This window comes from Psammomys obesus, unplaced genomic scaffold, assembly GCF_907164565.1.
Source record: "Psammomys obesus unplaced genomic scaffold, mPsaObe1.curated_primary_1811, whole genome shotgun sequence".
Lineage (NCBI taxonomy): Eukaryota > Metazoa > Chordata > Mammalia > Rodentia > Muridae > Psammomys > Psammomys obesus.
Window position 1 is genome coordinate 32,651,377 of NW_026585644.1, and position 20,084 is coordinate 32,671,460.

Consider the following 20,084-nt stretch of genomic DNA (forward strand, 5'->3'; position numbering starts at 1 on the left):
GAAAGAAAGAAAGAAAGAAAGAAAGAAAGAAAGAAAGAAAGAAAGAAAGGAAGGAAGGAAGGAAGGAAGGAAGGAAGGAAGGAAGGTGCTGTTTACCCCAATTCTACTCTACTCTATGGTAGTGCTTATCTTATTGCTTTAAGCCAATCATTCTTGATTCACTGCCAAATAAATCCCACTTCCCTCCAACTTCGCTATTCTCAGATCTATCTGCTAGATTCCAACAAGCTATCAAGAAAGATCATAAGCTAACAAAAGACAAAACAACCTGAAAACACACTTGCTGGTCAGACCTGCTTACACAGACATCTGTCCTAAGATGGCTCACCTGCCAGGTAGGCTCTGTGTTGTTTTGCTCATGGCTGCCAAGTCTACAGGTCTGGACTGGCAGGCAGCTAATACACTGGCTGGCTGAAAGGGTGGAACCACACCCTGAAAAAGTCCTTTAGCCCTGTCTTTTCCAATTTATCTTCAAAGCCTGCATTTCAGTGTAACCCATGCACACAGGCTGATGAAGATGAAGACTATCTAAGGACATACTCTGAGTACCTGTGTAATGTACAGGTCAGAGGAACAATACACTTACTTTGTGACTCCATAGTCAATCCCGATTGTTGCCAGGTATTTAGACACAAATCTCTTCTCACAGTAGCGCTTTATAATACAGCTCTAGGAAGACAAAAATGCATGAAGTAAGACACAGGAGGGAGATGTGTGAAATAAGCGCATTTCTTCATTAGGGTTTCTTTAGTCACCTCAAAGAAAATGAAAGTGTTTTCAAATGCAAAAACTAGCTGAAATGGAAGTGGATGCCTGGAACTCTAGCACTTGAAAAAGAGAAACAGAAGCATCAAGAGATTGAGGCCAGCCTCACCCACATGAGACCATGTCTCAAAAATAAAACAACCCCACAAAAGACAAGAAGAAAACACAATTTCTAATGTACCTAGAACAAGTATAAAAAGTGAGGGTTTTATTTGTTTGTTGGAGAGGGTCTTACTCCTGGCCAGCCTGGAACTTGCTATGTAGACCAGGCTATCCTCAAACTCACAGAGATCGGCATGTCTCTGCCTCCTACTGCTGGGATGAAAGGCATGTGGTTTCAACCAGGCCACAAGTCAGTTATCTTAAAGAAAAAATTTCAATTCTTATCCTCATGCTAACTACGGATGTGTTTTCAGCTTTATTGCTGATCGCTGAACTCGTCTCTTCCGCAGACCTTTCCCAGCCTTACGCGTTCAACACCTCTAACATATCCACAGTTAGCCTTGACTCCCTCCCGGGACAGAGCCACACGTTGAAGCATCTCCTGGATGCTTCCTACTCAAATATCCTGCCATCATCTAATTGGGCATGTCCCCAAATAATCTAAGATGACACATGACAGTGGCTTGTCCATTATTTCCCCAACGACAAAGGATCAGAATATTAAAGTCATATTTGATTCAGGGCCTAAGTCTTCAAGGGTACATTATCATTCTCTTTAGTACCAATATCCAAAAGAAAAAAAACAACCTAAATGGAGGAATAAAATATATTGCATCCATGTAACGGAATATATTTCTATGATATAAAGAACATACTGACATATGACACAAGAAAGATGTACCTTATACAAACTATACCAAGTCAAAGAAGCCTGTAGTAAAAGATCATGTAGTATGTGATTCCATTATATGAAACAGCCAGAATAGACAAATCTATATAGGCAGGAAGTGGGTTAATGGTTAGGAGAAACAGGGAGAGCCTGTTAATTGCTGTTTTTTCTTGTTTTGTTTTAGGGACGATGAAAATGTTCTATAATTAGCAATGGTAATGGTTTCAAAAACCTGTGAATGACCTGAAAAAAATCAGTGAATTGTATGTTTTAAATAAGTGAACTCTACATGAATTATAACACATGAAGGGTTTTGTCTTCAATTCTCTATCTTTAATTATGTGTATATAGTACATCTGTGGATATATGCACATGTGAGTGCACGTGCCAGAAGAATACAGAAGAGGCTATCAATCCCCTGGGGCTGAGACACAGGCAGCTGTGAGCCACACGACCTGATGTAGGTGTTAGCAGCTGAGTGCCCGTCCTCTGCAGAGTAACAAGTGCTTTTAATTGCTGGGCTACCTCTTCAGCCCTCACTAAGACTTTTTTAATTCAAGAGTTTTTATGGTTTTTAATCTTTAGGGAAGAAAAAGGTTATGTCCAGTGCATTTCTTCCAATTTGATTATTTGTGTGTGTGTGGGGAGGGGGGGGATGCCCTGTGCCAGAGGATAACCTCTGAAAATTGGTTCTCTCCTCCTACCATAGATTCTGAGGACTGAACTCAGGTCACCAGGCCTACACAGTAAGGGCTTTTACACCAACTCACCCCTGACCCCAACGACTTATTCCTTTCTGTATGGGAAACTTGAGATTTCTCAATGACTTGTTTATATTCAACTCAACCTCTTGCACTGACAATCAATATACCCCAAAGTCCAGTTTTCAAAGTCTCCGGGGGATCTGAAATTGCCCAATATGCTCATTCATCATTGACCTCATGTCTTTTTCTACATACAATGTTAATTTTGACAGCATTTTTTTAAGTGAGTAAAAATGATTACATTTTTACTTAACTTATTAAGCACTGCCCAACATTTACCTACATAGAAAGCCAAAAATTAGGTAGAAAAAGGTATTTCAATTGAGCGCATGGGTGTCGTTCTTCAGTGGACATCCATCATCCTGAGACAAGGTCTCAAGTGGGACCGTGAGGCTTTCGGATTAGGCTAGGCTATTTGGTCAGTGAGCCCCCAGGGATCCGCCTGTCTCAGCTTGCCCAGCATTGGAATTAAAAGCCTGTGCCACTAGCCTCAGCTTTTTGCAGGGGTTCCGGGTTTACAACTGTTTTCCATTCTTGCACAACACCAGCTGAGCTACAGTCTCTACTCTCTTTGCATTTTAAGAGTTGGAACATAATCAATAAATGTTCATTTTCAGCGAATGTTTTGTTAACACGTACACGAAGGTACGTAAGTAGTACGGGAGCGTGCTAAATATTAAAACACTAATAAATGGTTGCTGAGCATCATCTAAGTGCAGGGCACTGGTTATCAAGTCTTCTACATTTGGAGAAGTAAAGGCACCGCTTCTAATCCCTTCCTGGTCACTCCAGTTCTGGACCCTGCGGATTCTTAACCAAAGCTTCCGATCATTAAGGGAAGAAAACAAGAACAGGCGTCTATATTCATTTGGGAAAGGCCTTAGCTCACCGCTGCTTTCCCTTCCCATCTGAGAGGAAGTTTAATAGTTAATACGCAGCAGATGGAACACACGGGAAGATGGTATTTTTTTTTTAAGAGGGGGGAGGGGCTTCCCTGAGAAAATGAACGTGACAGTAAAAGAAATTTAAAACAAAAAACAACGCAGGATTCAGGGCGCAAACGCACTGGGTTGTTATGCCCTGGTGACATCCAGGCTGTGCCCAGCAGCATTCTTGTGGATCCAACACCTCAGGGGCATCCCCTTAAAGAGCACAGGTAGGAAGCACCAACTCTCCTCGCCCGCAGTTTCCGGGAGCCCTCTCCCAGAAAGCAGATTTGGTTTCCAAGCTGACCGCCCGTCATTGGGACCTAGGCTTCCTTACTACCTACAAAATAAAATCAAAGGTGAGAGACCACCCCGGACAGCCTCTTAGGGGCAGTGACGTCAGCAAGGCGCCGGCAACCCAAAGGTCAAAGAGGTCAAGATAGTTTTCCTCCGGAGGCCGCCTGGCCCCTTGCGGAGGCGGGGCTTCGGGCTGTTGAGTGGCCGCTCTCTCAGCCAATAGGCATGTGGCTCTGGCACGCGGAGGTCCCGCCCCTCGCAGCGCGCGGTACTCACTTTGCCCACTTCGGCGTTGCCCATGGAGATGACTTTGATGCGGAGAGACTTGGCGGGCTCCTTCCGCTTCGGCACGTTGGCCTCCATGGCCCTCGCTCTGCCAGGGCCGCCGGTTCCGGTGTCCTTATGCACCTAGCCAGGCCGCGCCTCAGGCCTCCTCGCCCAGTGGCGGAGCCGCCGCGCTTGTCACCGCCCTGGCTCCGCGGCTCGCCATCCCCACCGCTGCCTGGCCGCGGACGGACGCGGGCGGTTGGGAAGTGGCGAGCCGCGGAGGGCGAGCGAGTCTCGCGATGACAGCGCGCCGTGACGTCATTGCAGGGCCCGGGAGCACTGAGTCTTGGGGTCCTGGTGAGCCCGCGTGGCCCCGGTCCCTGCAGGAGACGGGGCTCCTTTGCCGGGCCCCAGGGTTGCTGTCCGCTTAGCGGTAGAAGTAGAGTGGCCTTCACGGGGTGTTGCTGTGATTTAGTGTAAGGCCCAGTCGCGTCAAAAATTCTAAGCAGACCATGACTTTGCCTGGAACCTTCGCCGGTGGGGTGGGTGCCTCTGCTGCCCTGTCCTCCATCAACACCGTGGCCCCTCAGTGTCTGCAGGGGCCAGATGTTCCAGTCACAGAGATAGATGGTGTCCAGGCAAACGCTTCAATCCTGGCACTCGGGAGGCAGAGGCAAGCCAATCTCTAAGAGTTCGAGGCCAGACAGGGCTATATAGTACAATCCTGTTTCAAATAAATATATAAAAACCGAATAATCTTTAGGTAACATGCACATCCTCAGCTACTTTAAGTCACTCTACCTTATTGCACTTCTGTCTTAGGTTTCCTATTGCTGTGAAGAAACACCATAACCAAAGCAACGGGAGGAAAGGGTTTAATTTGGCTTACACTGTTCATCATCACATTAGGACAGGAACTCAAGCAGGGCACGAACCTGGAAGCAGGAGCTGATGCATAGGCCACGAAAGAGTGTTGCTTAGTGTCTTGCTCCTCATGGCTTGCTCAGTCTACTTTCTTGTAGAGCCCAGGACCACTAGCTCATGGGTAGCCCCACCCACTATGGGCTGAGCCCTCCCCTATCAACCACGAATTAAAATGCCTTACAGGCCTGCTTACAGTCTGATCTTTTGGAGGCTTTTATGGGGGGGGGGGGTCCCTCCTCAGATGACTCTAGCTTGTGTCAAGAAGACATAAAACTAGCCAGAATAACTACTCAACACAAGGTAAATGCTATAACAATGTGTCAGTACTATGTAAATAGTTATTCTATGTTGTTGTCCCTTAGGGAATAATCACAAAAAAGATATACATGCTTCATATATAATCTATACATGCTTCATATATAATCGTCATCTTTCCCCACCCTCCCTCCCATTCCTGATTTTTTTTTTTTTTCAGGAACTGGTATTTATTATCAAAGTCATATTCGTTGTCAACAAGATGCCTCAACTATAAAAAAAAAAAATTAATTGCACACATTGCAATCTCAATGCAAACAGTCAAATGGAACCCCAATCATTAAAAAATTAATTGAAATTACCCCCAAAAGCAACTGAATTTTTAAACATCTTTATACATCCAGCCAATAAATTAAAATGGTTGACAAGAAAAAATACAAATCCAGAGGTCTGGTATTGATGTTTGAAAAAGGCAACTGCTTAAGCATTTCTCTCGATTCGAACATCAATCGCTCAGCCACTCACCTTCAAGAATCATTTATTTTTTATGTATACAGTGCTCTATCTGCCTGCACACCTGCGCACCAGAAGAGGGCACCAGATCTCATTATAGATGGTTATGAACCACCATATGGTTGCTGGGAATTGAACTCAGGACCTTTGGAAGAACAGCCAGTGCTCTTAACCTCTGAGCCATCTCTCCAGCCCTCCTGATTAGTTTTAATGGACTGTTGCTTCAGTCTGCAGACAGCCTGCAGGGCAGAGGGCCACCTGCAAGATTTCTTTTGCTCATCTAAGATGATAGCATCAGGAGGTGAGGAAGGGGAGTTAAACACTGGTTCTGGAAAAGGACCTTGGGCAAGACTCTTTCCGTGTGGAAAAACAGAGCTGCCTTTTGGAACCAAGGCGGCGGTTTTAGTTTTTGCCTCTCTAGCATAGCCCCATCCTCAGGAGGAAAGCCCAGGCTGGGTGTTTCTTAGGTTTCGCTCAGCTCTGTGAAGGTGCAGGATTCTCACTGTAATCTCTTTGGGTTCCTTCTGATGGTTGTTGACATCCCATCTTCACTCAGCATCCTGCTCTCTCTTTCTCCTTAGCTGACAAGATAAGGTAGAATCATAAATTCTATTATAACTTGTTATTCTCAGAGATGCAGAAAGCAACTGTTTGAATGAAAGTCAGTCTGACAGACCAGTTTTTTTTTTTAAGTCAATAATTTCAGTTACAGATGTAAACAGAACTTGACAAATGATTATCTAGTGCCCTGGGGAAAGATGGCTGCCAGTTCCTCAGTAATCACACAGGTGAAGGTGGCATTGTTTCTGCTCCCACAGGGCTTTAAACATCTTAAAACATGTCTGGGAAGATAGAAAGAAGGCTGGAGTCATCAGTAGCTCTTTAAAGTCAGTTTTCAAGCATGTTTAGAATATTAAATACTTTTTTAAAAAGGTACAGTGTACTCTGATAATTGATATATAATATGTGGCCAAAAAAAGCTGGAGGGCTAGGCTCCAGGACCCTTGCGGAAATCTAAATCTATGACTCTCAAGTGCCTGATGTAAATGGTACAGCACATGCAGATAGTCTAGGCATGTCCCCTCATACACTTCAAATTGCCTCTAGATTACTGATAATGACTAATGCCATGTTAATACCATGTAAACAGTTGTTACATCATATCGACAAGGAAAAAAAAGTTTGTGTACAGTACAAATCGCTTTTTTTCTCCTTAAATATTTTCAATCTGTAAATTATTTGATGAATGGATATGGAATCCACAGATACAGAAGCTGTTGTGCCTGCAGATCTCAGCAAAAAATGGCTGTCCGATTAAATTTACTTATTTGTTTGTTTTTATATAGTAAAAAAAGAGTCCTTTTTTTTTTTTTTTTTTTCTTTTTTGAGACAGAGTCTCATGTAACCCAGGCCAGCCTCAAACTCATGCAGCTAAAGATGACCAGGAACTTCTGATCTTCCTGCCTCTTCTCCTGAGTCCTAGGACTGCAGCTGTGGCCACCAAACCTGGTTTTATGTGGTGCCGGGGATCTGAACCTAGGACTTTTGTGTGCTATACAAGCCCTATACAAGCTACGTTCTCAGCCCTTTAAATATGTATTTTTAAAGAGTAAACTTTAAATACTTGGAGCATACTTAAAGGAATAAGAAATAATGAGTTCTTCATGGTGGCACAGGCCTCAAATCAGGCAGATGTCTACGGATTTGAGGCTGGCCTGGTCTCTGTCAAGTTCCTACCAGTCAAGGATATACAATGAAACCTTGTCTCAAAAAAAAGAATGACTGGTACCCAATGTGGTGTAACAGGCCTTTAATCCTAGCACTTAGAAGGCAGAGGTAAGTGGATCTCTGTGAGTTCAAGGCTAGTTTGGTCTACATAGTGAGTTCCGGGCTAGCCAGAGATGCATGGTAAGTCACTGTTTCTAAAAAAAAGAAATTCAGGCAAGAAGGGAAAAAAAAAATCGAATATTTAAAGTATTTGCTACCCAGATAAAGAATGAAAACATCACTGACACTGCTTGTGTCTTCCAAGTTCCCACCTCCTTTTCTTTACAAAAGCTTGTAGCTATCTGCATTAGTGCTTTTATTTTCCAGACACTTAAAAATGTTTAAATATACACTTTATGTAGCTTAAGATTTCGTGTTACATTTCACCTTTTTAAATTATTTTGAAATAATTTAACGTAGAAAAGTTTTAGGAACATGTCCCTCTCACGCACACGCACACACACACACACACACACACACACACACACACACACACTTGACAGATCTTTCTAGAGCTGTCAGTTGTTAAACATCTCAACCCATTTGCTGTATAGGTTGTGTTCACTATTTGTACATATATGTGCACACATTCTCTCAGTCATTTGAAATTTGGAAACTTCTTAAATCCATAAATACTTCAATATGTGTTTATAAAAACAGGAACTTTATCTTACATAGCAATAACATATGTATCAAAAATCAAGCAATACAGAGCCAGCCAGATGCCAAAGTGGGTTAATGTGCCTGCTGCTAAACCTGGCAACCTAAGTTTTATCCCTAGGACCCATATGGTCAAAGGAGAGGAAGTTGCCCTCTGGCCTCCACACAGATGCCATGGCTTAAGCACTCACACACAGGACACACACGAGCACATAAAATAAAATGTAAAAGGATTTTTAAAAAATCAGATGACACAACACTTAAACAGCACTGTTATGCGGCTCGTGATCCTCAAACTATGCTGAGATCCCCACAGTGCCACAGTGAATCTGTAGGGTTCTAAAATTTCAAGGCAAACAAAATGAATCATGACTGTGAAAATACTGCTTTGGTGCTGTTTGCAATTACAACAGCAGATGGTGCCACACCCCTTGTTTTGTCATATTGGAGTCCAGTTTTCAGGTAGTTGTGATTTTTTTTTTTTTTAAGGACCAGGAACTCAGTCCCACAGAGGTTACTTGAGAGGTGCACTACTCAGCAAGTGTTTGTGTCAGTTTAGCCGTGTTAGTTTTTGAATGGCTACTAAATCATTAGGGAATAGATGCTTAATGAGTTGTTTGCACCTAGGTATTTCCTTGGGACTGGACACAGTGTGTGTGTGTGAGAGAGAGAGAGAGAAAAAGAGAGAAAGAGAGAGAGAGAGAGAGAGGGAGGGAGGGAGGGAGGGAGGGAGGGAGAGAATTAAAGCCATGAACAACAACAAAAAAAAGACAAAACAAACAAACTAGGAAAGCTTGACTTAATACATAGTTCATACATGTGTGTGTGTGTGTTCTCGTGCATGCACAGAGCGAAGTGCAGTGGAGTGGGGCCGGCTGGGGCCAGAATTTGAGGCCAGGTGTCTTTCTCTACAAACCTCCATTTTACCATTTGAGACAGAATCTTTCACTGAACTGGCTCACTGAACCAGCTAGACTTGCTGGCCGGAGAGATCTGAGGACTCCCCACCAGGCGTCTAGACAAGAGCCTTATCACCAAGCTGAAGGAAATTTCTGGCTTCCTTGAAGACTTGGTTTTGTTGTGTGATGTTTTGCTGGAGGCTGGCTTGTGAGAAGGCACATGATGTTTTGCTGTAAGCCCGCTCATGTGAGATGTGTGACTTTGGCCAGCTGAGAACGTCTGTCGGTGGACTCTGAGGAGAGGAGATCTAGAGAGGCCTTCACACAGTGAGACATCATCACTGGGCTGATCCTTGTGCTTCGACACTTGACTTCAAAGAGAGAAACGGTCCAGAGAACTTCTCTGGGCAATCCAACTGAGTCTTGTGGCTTTCGCTGACTTTGTGTTGCTGCCTGGTGTTGGCCTTTGGACCGGACTGGACTGGACTGATTACCAAACTCCTGACAACTGAGTTTGGTAATCCCCTAAAGACCCATCAACCCTAACCAGCAGAAAGTAGATAAAAGAGGTCTACAGCCCTTTTCTCTGCTAATATCCTACCTAAGGATGGGGGTTGGAAAGGAGTTTAAGAACCCTAAATAGTTTGGCGAAAAATCTAAGCCTACACCAAGTAACACCCACAGGCCTCCTATGTCCTCTATGTCACCATTTTTGAGCATTTTCATGCTTTTTGGCATAACAAACCCTTCCTAATTCCTTGCATCATTTTCAAGCACTGTGGCATTTAGACCTAGGTCTTAGTGTGCCCATTGGTACCCACATTTCTTTGTTTTTGGCTCCTCCAGTTGTCTGGAGAGAAAAACCACTTGTATGTATGTACACACACATACACACACAAACATCCATGTTTTAAAAAGGCCATGTATGCATTTCAGCACAACAGGATGTGCTCTGGTGGTTTCCCTCTCACAACTATGTTCTCCTTGTAGCAAGAACCTGGCTCCCATTGTCCTCAGTGCACTTAGTCATTTGCAAAAACATAGAAAGTGTTTTCAGAATAGTTAACTCACCATTTCAGAAAAGAAAAGCTTTAAGCTAGGATTCAGTCTTTATCTACAGCTCCTTTTGTCCTAAGCTGACAGATACTGCCATCAGGCAAGTTCTCAGGGTAGTTAGGTTAGTTCTCTCTCTCTCTCTCTCTCTCTCTCTCTCTCTCTCTCTCTCCTTCAATGTGATTTATGGTATTCTTTGAAATAGATTCAGGTAGGGCCTGCAGAGCTAGCTCATCATTTAAAAGCACTAGCTGCTCTCCCAGAGGACCTGGGTTCAATTTCCAGCACCCACATGGCAGCTCACAACTGTCTGTAACTCCAGCTCCAGGAGACCCGACACCCCAGCATACATATACATGCAGGCAAAACACCAATATGCATTCAAGAAAAGAAAAAGAAAGGGAAAAAAAATTTTTAAAAGAAAGAGCTGGTTTTTCTGTGGTCTTTTCTGTTGTTCTGTTCATGCAGTTTTATCCCATTATCTGACTATCATTGGTGTTATGATGCATTTAGTATATAAAACATGAACAATCTTTCAGACTTTAAAAAGGTACAAATCAGCATACTCAGAAAACTGTCAGCTCCGTATTTAGGTCCTCTGACACTTTCCCCTCCTGCCTTATTAGGATTCTCCCTCTTCTTTGATTCTTGTCTTATTTCTTGTACTAGCTGGTTTTTTGTTTTGGTTTGGTTTGTTTGGTTTGGTTTGGTTTCTGTTTGTTTGCTGTCAACTTGTTATAAGCTAGGGTCATTTGGGAAAGGGGGATTTCAAGTGAGAAAATGCACCTATTAATTGGCCCTAAAACATTTTTTAAACAACGATTGATGTGGGAGGGCCCAGCCCACCATGGTGGGTCACCTCTGAGAAGGTGGTTTGGGGTTGTATAGAAAGCAAGTTGTGTTAGTCACGGGGAGCAAGCCAACAGGCAGCACTTCTCCACAGCCTCTGCTTCAGTTCCTGCCTCAGGTTCCTGCCCTGCTTCAGTTCCTGCCCCGGCTTCAGTGAGGATAGACAGTAAAGTGTAAGCCGAAATGACCGCCCGCCGCCTCAGCTGCTTTCGGTCATGGCGTCTATCACAACAGACGGCACTTAAAAGCATTTTGCACAGATAAGCAGTTATACACAGGGCTTTTTACAATATATTTTTATTTTATGTTTATTGGTGTTTTGCCTGCATGTATGTCTATCTGTGCGAGGGTGTCGGAAGCCCTGGAGCTGGAGTTACAGACAGGTGTGAGCTGCCACATGGGTGCTGAGAGTGGAATCTGGATCCTCCGGAAGAGCAGCCACTGAGCCATCTCTCCTGCTCAATATGCGTATTTCTTTAATGTCTCCTTTTTTCACAATTTAATTTTATATATGTAAATATATATATATACATATGTCGTTGTATGTGTTTGTGCACATAGGTACAGTGTCAGTGGAGACCAGAAGAGGGCATTGGATCCCCTGGAACTATAGTAATTTACAGCTGTAACCTGAACCCTACATGGAAATGCCAAAAAAAGTGAAATTACAGGGCCAAAGCAAATGCATATTTACACTTGTTATGTATCACCAAATTCTATAAGACAACACTGAGATATTTTTGCATCAATATTCTTGTTTATTTGTTTGTTTGTGATGGTGCTAGGGTCAAACCCAGGGCTTCCAGCATGAAAGCTAAGTGCTCTGCCACTCGACTACATCGTATGCATAAGTAATATTGCAATTAAATAATTTTCTTAAGTAACATAGCACTAAATTACGTAACTTTATGTTATTTTTCCTGGCTTAAATATTGTTGTACTTGGTACATAAAAAACATTTCAAAACTTTGTTTAGCTTTCCATATTTTGGAATAGTTTATGTGACAAAATTCATACATTTGCAAAAATAATGGAATGAGCATTCCGTGGTACCTTTTCACAGCCTCAGCAATGTCAACATTATCAGGCAGGCATTTTCTGTTTCATCCTCTCACTCCTAGATTATTTTGAGACAATTGTCCGTAACCACACATATTTATTTCATCATATATGCTTAAAAATGCAAAGCTCTTAAACGCTAGCATAATGCTGTTGGTACATTATGGAGGGCAGAACTGTAAGATGGCTTCCAAAATTCCTGGACCCTGGGATGTGCACACCTTCTCCAGTTCACTAATCAAACACCAGGTTAGGTGCGACTTTGAAAGGATCTTTCCAAATTATTGAGACAAGGTCTTGGTAGATAGCCTAGGCTGGCCTCATTCTCTCATAGTCTGGCCTCAGTCCGTGACTGCTGGGGTGAAAGAATTTTATAGATGCAACTGAAGTCCCAAGTCAGGAGCTGGGGTTGTGCCTCAGTGTGTAGAGCTCTTGTCTCAAATGCGTGAAGCCCTGGGCTCGATTCCCAGCACCTTAGTCCTTCAAAGCAGTGGCAAACCCTATCTACTTCATGCTTGGACCTCTGAGCTGTAAAACTTTAAGGTGTGAAGTGTCTAGGGCTTGAGACTGTTAACTTTGTAGTGATTTGTTTTGCTACAATGGAAAACTCATCAACACGCTGAAAGTTAGCAGAATCCCTGTTGTTGAGCAGGATTTTTTTTTTTTTTTTTTACAAATTCAGTTTCCTAGGGAGATCTGCATCCAGCATGGCAATGGAAGCCCCTCCTGGCCACCTCTCTCAACAACAGCTACCTAGGGGGGGACCTAGGGAGTCTGACGAGTGATGGAAAGCAGCACAAGGGCTGGCTGTGTCTCAGGAGTGGAGTGCTTGCCTAGAAGTCTGGCAGATGGTGGACTGGAGTGAAAGCCTCGCGAAAGCAGCTGGCACGAGTGTGGGTTTCTCCCCCCCCCCCCATACAAGGTCGTTGGGACATCCTGGCCCTGAGTGGTGCTTTCTGTCTTTGTTCCTGTATGAGGTTTTCATTCTGAGTAAACTCATCACAGGACACGTGGGTACTGTCAACAGTGAGCTTGACAGGACCCAGAGTCACCTGGGACATTGGCCTCTGGGCATACATTACCTTGATGATGTCAAGTGATGTGGGAGGATCCATGTTGACTGGGCAGGGCGAGTCCCTCAGCTGTCATCCTGGATTGTCCGAACTGGAGAAAGTGAGTTGAGTACCAACATGCATTGCGTTCTCTCTCCTCTCTCTCTCTCTCTCTCTCTCTCTCTCTCTCTCTCTCAATAGGGTTTCACTCTAGAGCTCTGGTTGTCCTGAAACTCCCTATGCTGTAAACCAGGTTACCCTGGACTGCATAGAGATCTCCTACCTCTGCCTCTGACACTCAAGGGTTCAAAGGCGTGCACCACTGTGCCCAGCCGCTCTGTTCCTGGACTGTGGACTCACTCGATGTCCTCAGCTGCTTTGAGCACCTGCTGCCTCGACTTCCCCACCACGACGGGCTGGGCTTGTAACTGTGAGACAAACGAACCACTTCTCCCTTAAGTGAGTTCTGTCAGAGCATTGTATCACAGAAGCCGGAAAAGTGAGACAGAGATGGATATTAATGCTGCCGTCCAGGCAGCAGCCGCTCATCATGTTCCTGACCATTCCAATGAGTGTGCGGCAGTTTGTCTTTTCTGAAAATGCCTGTCACAACATCCCTAGTTCCATATGACTAGTTCTTCTTGTGAAAAAATACTGAAATGCAGCGTGTATCATTTTAACCATTTACTATCTTTTTTTTAATATGTTGTGTGGACATGCGTGTGAACATGGAGGCCAGAGAACCACCTTGGGTTTTATCCCTCAAAAACAAAACAAAACAAAACAAAACAACCCATCCACCTTTTTTGTAAGGTCTCTTGTGGGCATGAAACTTGCCAAGCAGGGTCAGCTGCCTGTCCAGTGTGCCCCAATGGTCCACCCATTTTCACTTATCATCCCAGAACTGATTTTACAAGCATGCTCTCCTGCACGCGGAGTTTTTTGTTTTGTTTTTGTTTGTTTGTTTTTCATTTTCTTTATTTCGTCACGGTTCCGAGGATTGAACTCAGGTCCTTGTTTACTGGCTGAGCAATCTCCCCAGTTCTGACTGACTGATTTTTTTTTTCTGAGATAGGGTTTCTCTGTGTAGCCTTGGACTTGCTTTGTAGTGGAATCACAGGCATGCGCCACCATGCCTGGCTAGTTCTATTTATTTTTGAGAAAAGGTTTCATGTATCCCAGACTTCTCCTTGCTACTTAGCCAAGGATGACATTGAACTGATCCTCCTGTCTCCACCTTGCCAGTGCTGGGCTTCCATGTGTGAGGCACCATATCCAATTATGCAATGCTGAAGAGTGAACCGAGGAGCTCATGCATATTGGGCAAGTGCTCTACCAACTGAGCTACGTCCCAGCCCAATGTTAAGCATTTAAAAACGCACCATTCTTCAGCATCATGTGATAGTGCACAGCCATTACCGCCACCCATCCCCCAAGCTCTTCATCCCCCGCACCGGAACTCCACACCTGTTGAGCACTATCCTGCTATTGCTTGCCTGTCTATTCTGTCTCTATGAATTTAGCTACTCTAGAGAACTCATGTAAGTGGAATCACATAGTAGTTGTTCTTTTGTGGCTGGTCTATTTGCCTCTTCGTGTCAAACCTTTGAAAGTTCTCCTTTGCTAGTCCTGTGGCAGGATTGATAGTCTTGGAGAGGCAGAGAGACTGTGATTCCTCTTCTATGAATCTGGAAGGTCTTGTGACTGTATTACTGACATCATGTCACCTCTTGAGCTTGGTCATAAAAGGCAATGCAATGTCCTTTAGGCTTTCTTGTAATGCCCACTTGGTTTCCGACACCAGATAACAAGTTCTCGAAGATCCCGGAGAGAACCATGGAGGCAGGAGCTGAAACTCCTAGACCCCTCACCCACAGCTCAGCTCACATATGACAAGCAGCCTTCCTTGCCAACTCTGGGACTGAGCCATCTTGGAAGTGCCAGGCAATGAAAGTCTGATGCCAACAGTAGTGGGATGTAGCGGTAAGGCATGCATGACAGGAGACAGTAATATTGACAGAAAAATTTCATTAACCCACCAAGGAACTAGAGCCCAGGACCAGGTGCCAGGTCCTTGGGAGGCGGCCTGGATCGTTACAGCCAGGGACCCTGCCTCAGCATATTTAACAGGGAAGGGACTGAGGAACACACTCAGCCCCAGTCTCAGTCTCCACATGCATGTACACACATATGAACGACACATATGTGAGCAAGCGTACATAGGTGTACGCATACAAGAAGAAGAACAACAACAGCAAGCGACACAGGAGCTGTCATTGTTTTCAGCAGCGGCAGAATGCGGAAACTGCATCGTAGACAGATTGGGTGTCTCTCATTGGAAATGCTCGGGACTAGAAGTGTTCTGGAGTTTAGATTTTCCCCTTAAATATATTTTTAAAATCACGAGTGTGTGTGTGTGTGTGTGTGTGTGTGTGTGCATACATGTTCACTTGCATGTCAGTGCAGATGCTCTCAGAGACCAGAGGCATTGGGCTCCCCTGAAGATGGAGTTATAGGTGGTTATGAGCCATCTGACATTGGTGCAGGGAACCAAACCTGGGTCCTCTGCAAGGGTAGTTTAGGCCCTTAACCGCAGAGCATCTCTTTAGCTCCAGGCTTTATGTTTTGTTCAGTCCTGGTTTATTTGTGGGGTTTGGTTTTTTTTATATACATATATAAGGATGTATATATGTAACGTGTGTGTGTGTGTGTGTGATGACATTTTTGTGGGTGGGGTTCAAGCCTAAGCATGACATTAATTTATATTTCATATACTTTTTTTTTTTTTTTTTTTCGAGACAGGGTTTCTCAGTGTAGTCTTGGCTGTCCTGGACTCACTTTGTAGAGCAGGCTGGCCTCAAACTCACAGAGACCCGCCTGCCTCTGCCTCCCCGAGGGCTGGGGTTACCATGCCCGGCTTCATATACATTTTGTACACGCAACCTGATGGTACATGTGTGCGGTGTATGTATATTTGTTCATGTGTGCGCGTGTACCCGTATGTGTGCGCATGCATGAGAAGGCCAGAGGCCCACACTCTTCTCAGCTGCTCTCCAGCTGATTTCTTGGAAGCAGGTCTCCCACTGAATTTGGAGCTCATGGAGTCAGCTCGGCTGCCTGGCCAGTTACCTCCAGGAACCTACCTGCCCTGCGCCCCAGTGCTGGGTTTATAGACTTGTTGCTCTTGCAGAGGACTCAGGTTCAGTTCCCGGCACCCACAGGGCGGCTCCATAACTGTCTGTAACTTTAGTTCTGGGACATCCAACCCCCTCTTCTGAGTTCCATAGGTACCAGGCATACACATGGCACCCACGCTTACACGCAGGCAAAACTCTCATCCGCAGAGAATAAATAAACTATTTTTCTTAACTCACGTCCTCACACTTCTGCTGCAAACATGCCACCGAGTGAGTCAGCCCTCGGTGCCCAAAGATGATTTTATACACTGCTCTAAATAATAATCATACAGTAGAAAGTGAGTTGATAGTGTGAAACTACCCATTTGCGTTTTCAGATCGGTGCTCAACACGCTTTAGATTTTGGAGAATTTTGAATCTTGGGTTTTTGGAGTAGAAACGCTCAAGCTTAATTACTTACAGCACAATTCCTCTTTCTACTCTGGGGTTTTTGTTTGTTTCTTTCTTTAGACAGGGTCTCACTCTATAGTCCAGGATAGCCTGGAATTTGTTATATAACCCCAGGCTAGCCTCCAACTCTCATCAGCCTTCCTGCCTCAGCCTCCTGAGTGCTGGCATCACGGATGTGAGCACCACCTGGGCTTGCAATTCCATACTCCTGCTACGTGTTACTATCTATCACTGTTGCGAATCTCGTAAGTATGACGTGCAAATAAAAGAAGTAAACACATACGAATTTGTTTTGCCATCTAAAGTTTAAGACAGGCTGATCTCATCCATGGGTGAGGAACATGGCTATGGTCATCTGGGGAACAGTGGGTGAGGAAGTGTAGGAAGAGTTTATGGGTGCTGGCCCCGATCGTTGTCAGCGTTGCGGCTTTCCCTCCTTATTTCCCTCCTTCCTTCCTCCTCTCCCCACCCCTTTTATTTTGACAGCACCTCACTGTGTAGTTGAAGCAGGCTCAGCCGCCTCAGAGAGCCCCGTGCTGGAATCACAGGCGTGCACCGCCGTGCCTGACGCGGTGGGCATCTCAGCGTGAGTGTGGCTCCGTGAACGCATCCCCTTTGCGAGCACACGGTGATCGGACAGCCACACACTTTAGTGTGCCTCGCTTTAACTCAGAAGCACTTCCAACAACAGTCTCCACCTGATTTTCATAAGACTTCAAAAGAAGGCTGGGCCCGATGTTCGCCTCTGCTCAAGAGTTTCTCTGCTGTTCCTGTGACAGATTTCGGTGTCCATGGAAACCAGACGGAGACAGTGTGGAAACAAGAGATAGGATCAGGGCCTGCGAAGTACAGCATATGCAACAAAAAACCGGACTCTCCGAAAGGCTTCTCCCGGGTTCTGGTCCCACTCAGCCTTAGCCAGATGCTGCCCAGTGTCACCCATCACACTGTCCCCTTCTGCCTGTCAACGTTTATACCCCTGAACCGGTCCCAGCCCACTGGCTGTTACTGCCTTCCACGTCGCCCAGGCAAACAACATCCTGATAGGAATCTCACATTAAAGAGGCCTCCCCTACATGAAGGCTTCCCCACACCTCACTAAGGAGATGTCCAGTGTGGGAACCTCAGCTCTGAAGGAGAAGCTAAAGGCCTTAGAATAGCCACAGGGAGCGGTCAGGAGCCACGTGCTGAGCACACACTCTTTTCTCAGGAGACTTCCTCGGAGCTTATTAATTCCTATTTTAAACATACTTATAGCACCTTGTTATTCGATTTTCTTTTTTTTTTTTTTTCTGGGTCTTCCAAAAGACACATTAGAAGTGGGTGGGTGACATTCTCCCCCGAGGGCGCATGTTTGCCTGGCTTCGCTGTGTTTGAGACTCGTTCTGGATGTATCTGGGTGTGATTTTCTGTAGGCAAGTACACATGTAGGCGTCTATGTAGGCCCTAGGTTGGTTTTAATGAGTGTGTGTGAAAGATGCGTCTTGTGTATGTTTGGTTTTGTGTGTGCAGGCTGTTTGGATGGTCGGTGAAGACATTTTGTGAATGAGTTTGTCATTTCACGAGTTTCTCTCTCTCTCTCTCTCTCTCTCTCTCTGAGTATATGTGTGTGTGTGTGTGTGTGTGTGAAATGGGATGTAAAATATGCAAATTAGAACTTACATGTTTGTGGCTCCAGAGGAGACATGAGAGAGCATTTGTGGCCACTTCTGCAGTTATCTCTTTGAGCTAAACTGTAAATTTGCATGTGGATTTATAGAGGGAAAGATCCAGGCGAAGTTTGCGAGTCATATGGCTGAGCCATATGGAATTGCCTTTTTGTGGCCTAAAAATGGTTAAAAATTCAGTGATTTTTTTTTTTTGTACGAGTCAACCTCACCGCTGTGTGCACATATCAGCGTGTGCACCTGTATGTGCACGCACCATCCCTGAGTGTGAGTTCCCATGGCCTCTGTACCACAATGGTATCTGTTATCAGAACTAAGAAGGGGGATGAGCATCAAGTGTGAGGCCTATGAAGAAGCCTCATGAGAGCGCTGGAGGAAAGAGAAGCGTAGCAAGATGGACAAACCACAACAGAGAGTCGCCACCATGGAGTGGCGGGCAGTGAGGTCTCAAATTCCTTTCTCTGCGAAACCATTTCTGACCCCCGTTTTGCATCCATGGACCCAAAGTTTGCTACTATGACTCTGGGAACTTCCTCTCCAATGGTGCCTGTCACACTGCAGTGTAGTTGTTATTTCATTAGTCCAGCTCCTTCACGAGGGAGCAAACTCCCTTTTCCCCTCTTGTTTGTTCCTATTGCAGGCACTTAGAACAAGGCTTGCTTCGGGATACAAGCTCAGGTAGAAACTGCTGAGTACAACCTGTAAGAGAAGATGAACTTCACCGAGGGACATTAAAGAATGCCTGAGTAAGCGAAAAGATAAACATCTGTTCATTGTCAAAAAGAAAAAAAAAAATTGAAAGTGCAAAAATGTCAATGTATTATGTTATGGATTTGAAACCCAGCATGCACACACATCCTTAATGAATAAGTAAACAGACAAATATCTCTTCCTCTTAGTCTACAAAGTCAATGCTATTATAAGCACAATCCCAAAAGGACCATGACAAGATGGTTCAAGTTTTTCCTGAAGAACAAAGGTTTGATAATAGGATATGTCTGAGGAAAGGACATGTTGGGGAAACATACCCTGCCAGATATCAAGACATGTTTTAACCTCTCCGAGGGTGGATAAGGATTTATCTTCTGTGTATTCAGCCCCTGCATCACTAAGCTCTTCCTTGTCTGTCGTCTCTTATGTAGCCTTGCTCCTGAGCAAGAGGCCTTTGCCCTGTCTAGCGCATCTTCTCATGCTAAGTTAGGGCTGTTGCCTCTGCTGCCTTTGCTCTTTCTATTTTCCTCTCTAACTCACCAAAGCCAATTTTCACATCAGCTACTTCATATCACCGCCAATATGTATTTGAAATCTTCCTACCTTCCTCAGAACTTTCCTGCAACTTTTTCTTGCTTTGCAGCCAGTGCTGGCCTTGAACTCACAATGTCCCTGACTCAGCCTCCCGAGTGATGAGATTTCAGGCCTGTGCCAGCCTGCCTGATATATGCCATTTTTGTTGTTGCTGCTGCCGCCGTTTGTGTTGCATTTTATCACATATAGCACAGGAAAGAGGAGGTAGAAAGGGACAGGGGAGAGGGACTTATCAGCTTTGGGATGTACCAAAAAAAAAAAAAAAAAAAAAAAAAAAAAGCAAGGGTCAGAACAGCATGTGTGATTTTACCTGTTTGTTCTAAGAATATGTCTATTTGTGGTTCTGAGCAAAGAGAGACTCTGGGAATTATAGGTTCTCTGAAGAGACAGCATTGCTACAAGTTCAAGGCCAGCCTGGGCTACACAATGAGGGCCAGTCCAAAAAAACAAAACAAAAAAAAAAAAAAAAAACTGGGCTTGCCTGTAATCCCAGTGTTCAAGAGGTGGAAGTAGCATAATCAGAAGTTCAAGGTCATCCTCAGCTATATGTTGAATTCCAGCCAGCCTGGGTTACAGTATGAGAGCCTATCTCAACAAAACAAGCAACAACAAAGCATTGGAGATATGCTTTTCATTGAACATA

General features: G+C 44.6%; 1 protein-coding gene across 1 annotated transcript in view; it reads right to left on the minus strand.

Moving 5' to 3' along the window:
• Dnajc27 (DnaJ heat shock protein family (Hsp40) member C27) overlaps positions 1 to 4,107 on the minus strand; it is a 29,314-nt gene extending 25,207 nt beyond the window's left edge. Inside the window, exons 1-2 of the mRNA XM_055626235.1 lie at positions 3,861 to 4,107; positions 587 to 669 (exon numbers count right to left, since the gene is read on the minus strand). Of these exons, the coding sequence (XP_055482210.1) occupies positions 587 to 669; positions 3,861 to 3,947 (170 nt within the window). The 5' untranslated portion in view covers positions 3,948 to 4,107. The remainder of the gene's footprint in view (positions 1 to 586; positions 670 to 3,860) is intronic.
• Between the last annotated feature and the right edge of the window lie 15,977 nt (positions 4,108 to 20,084).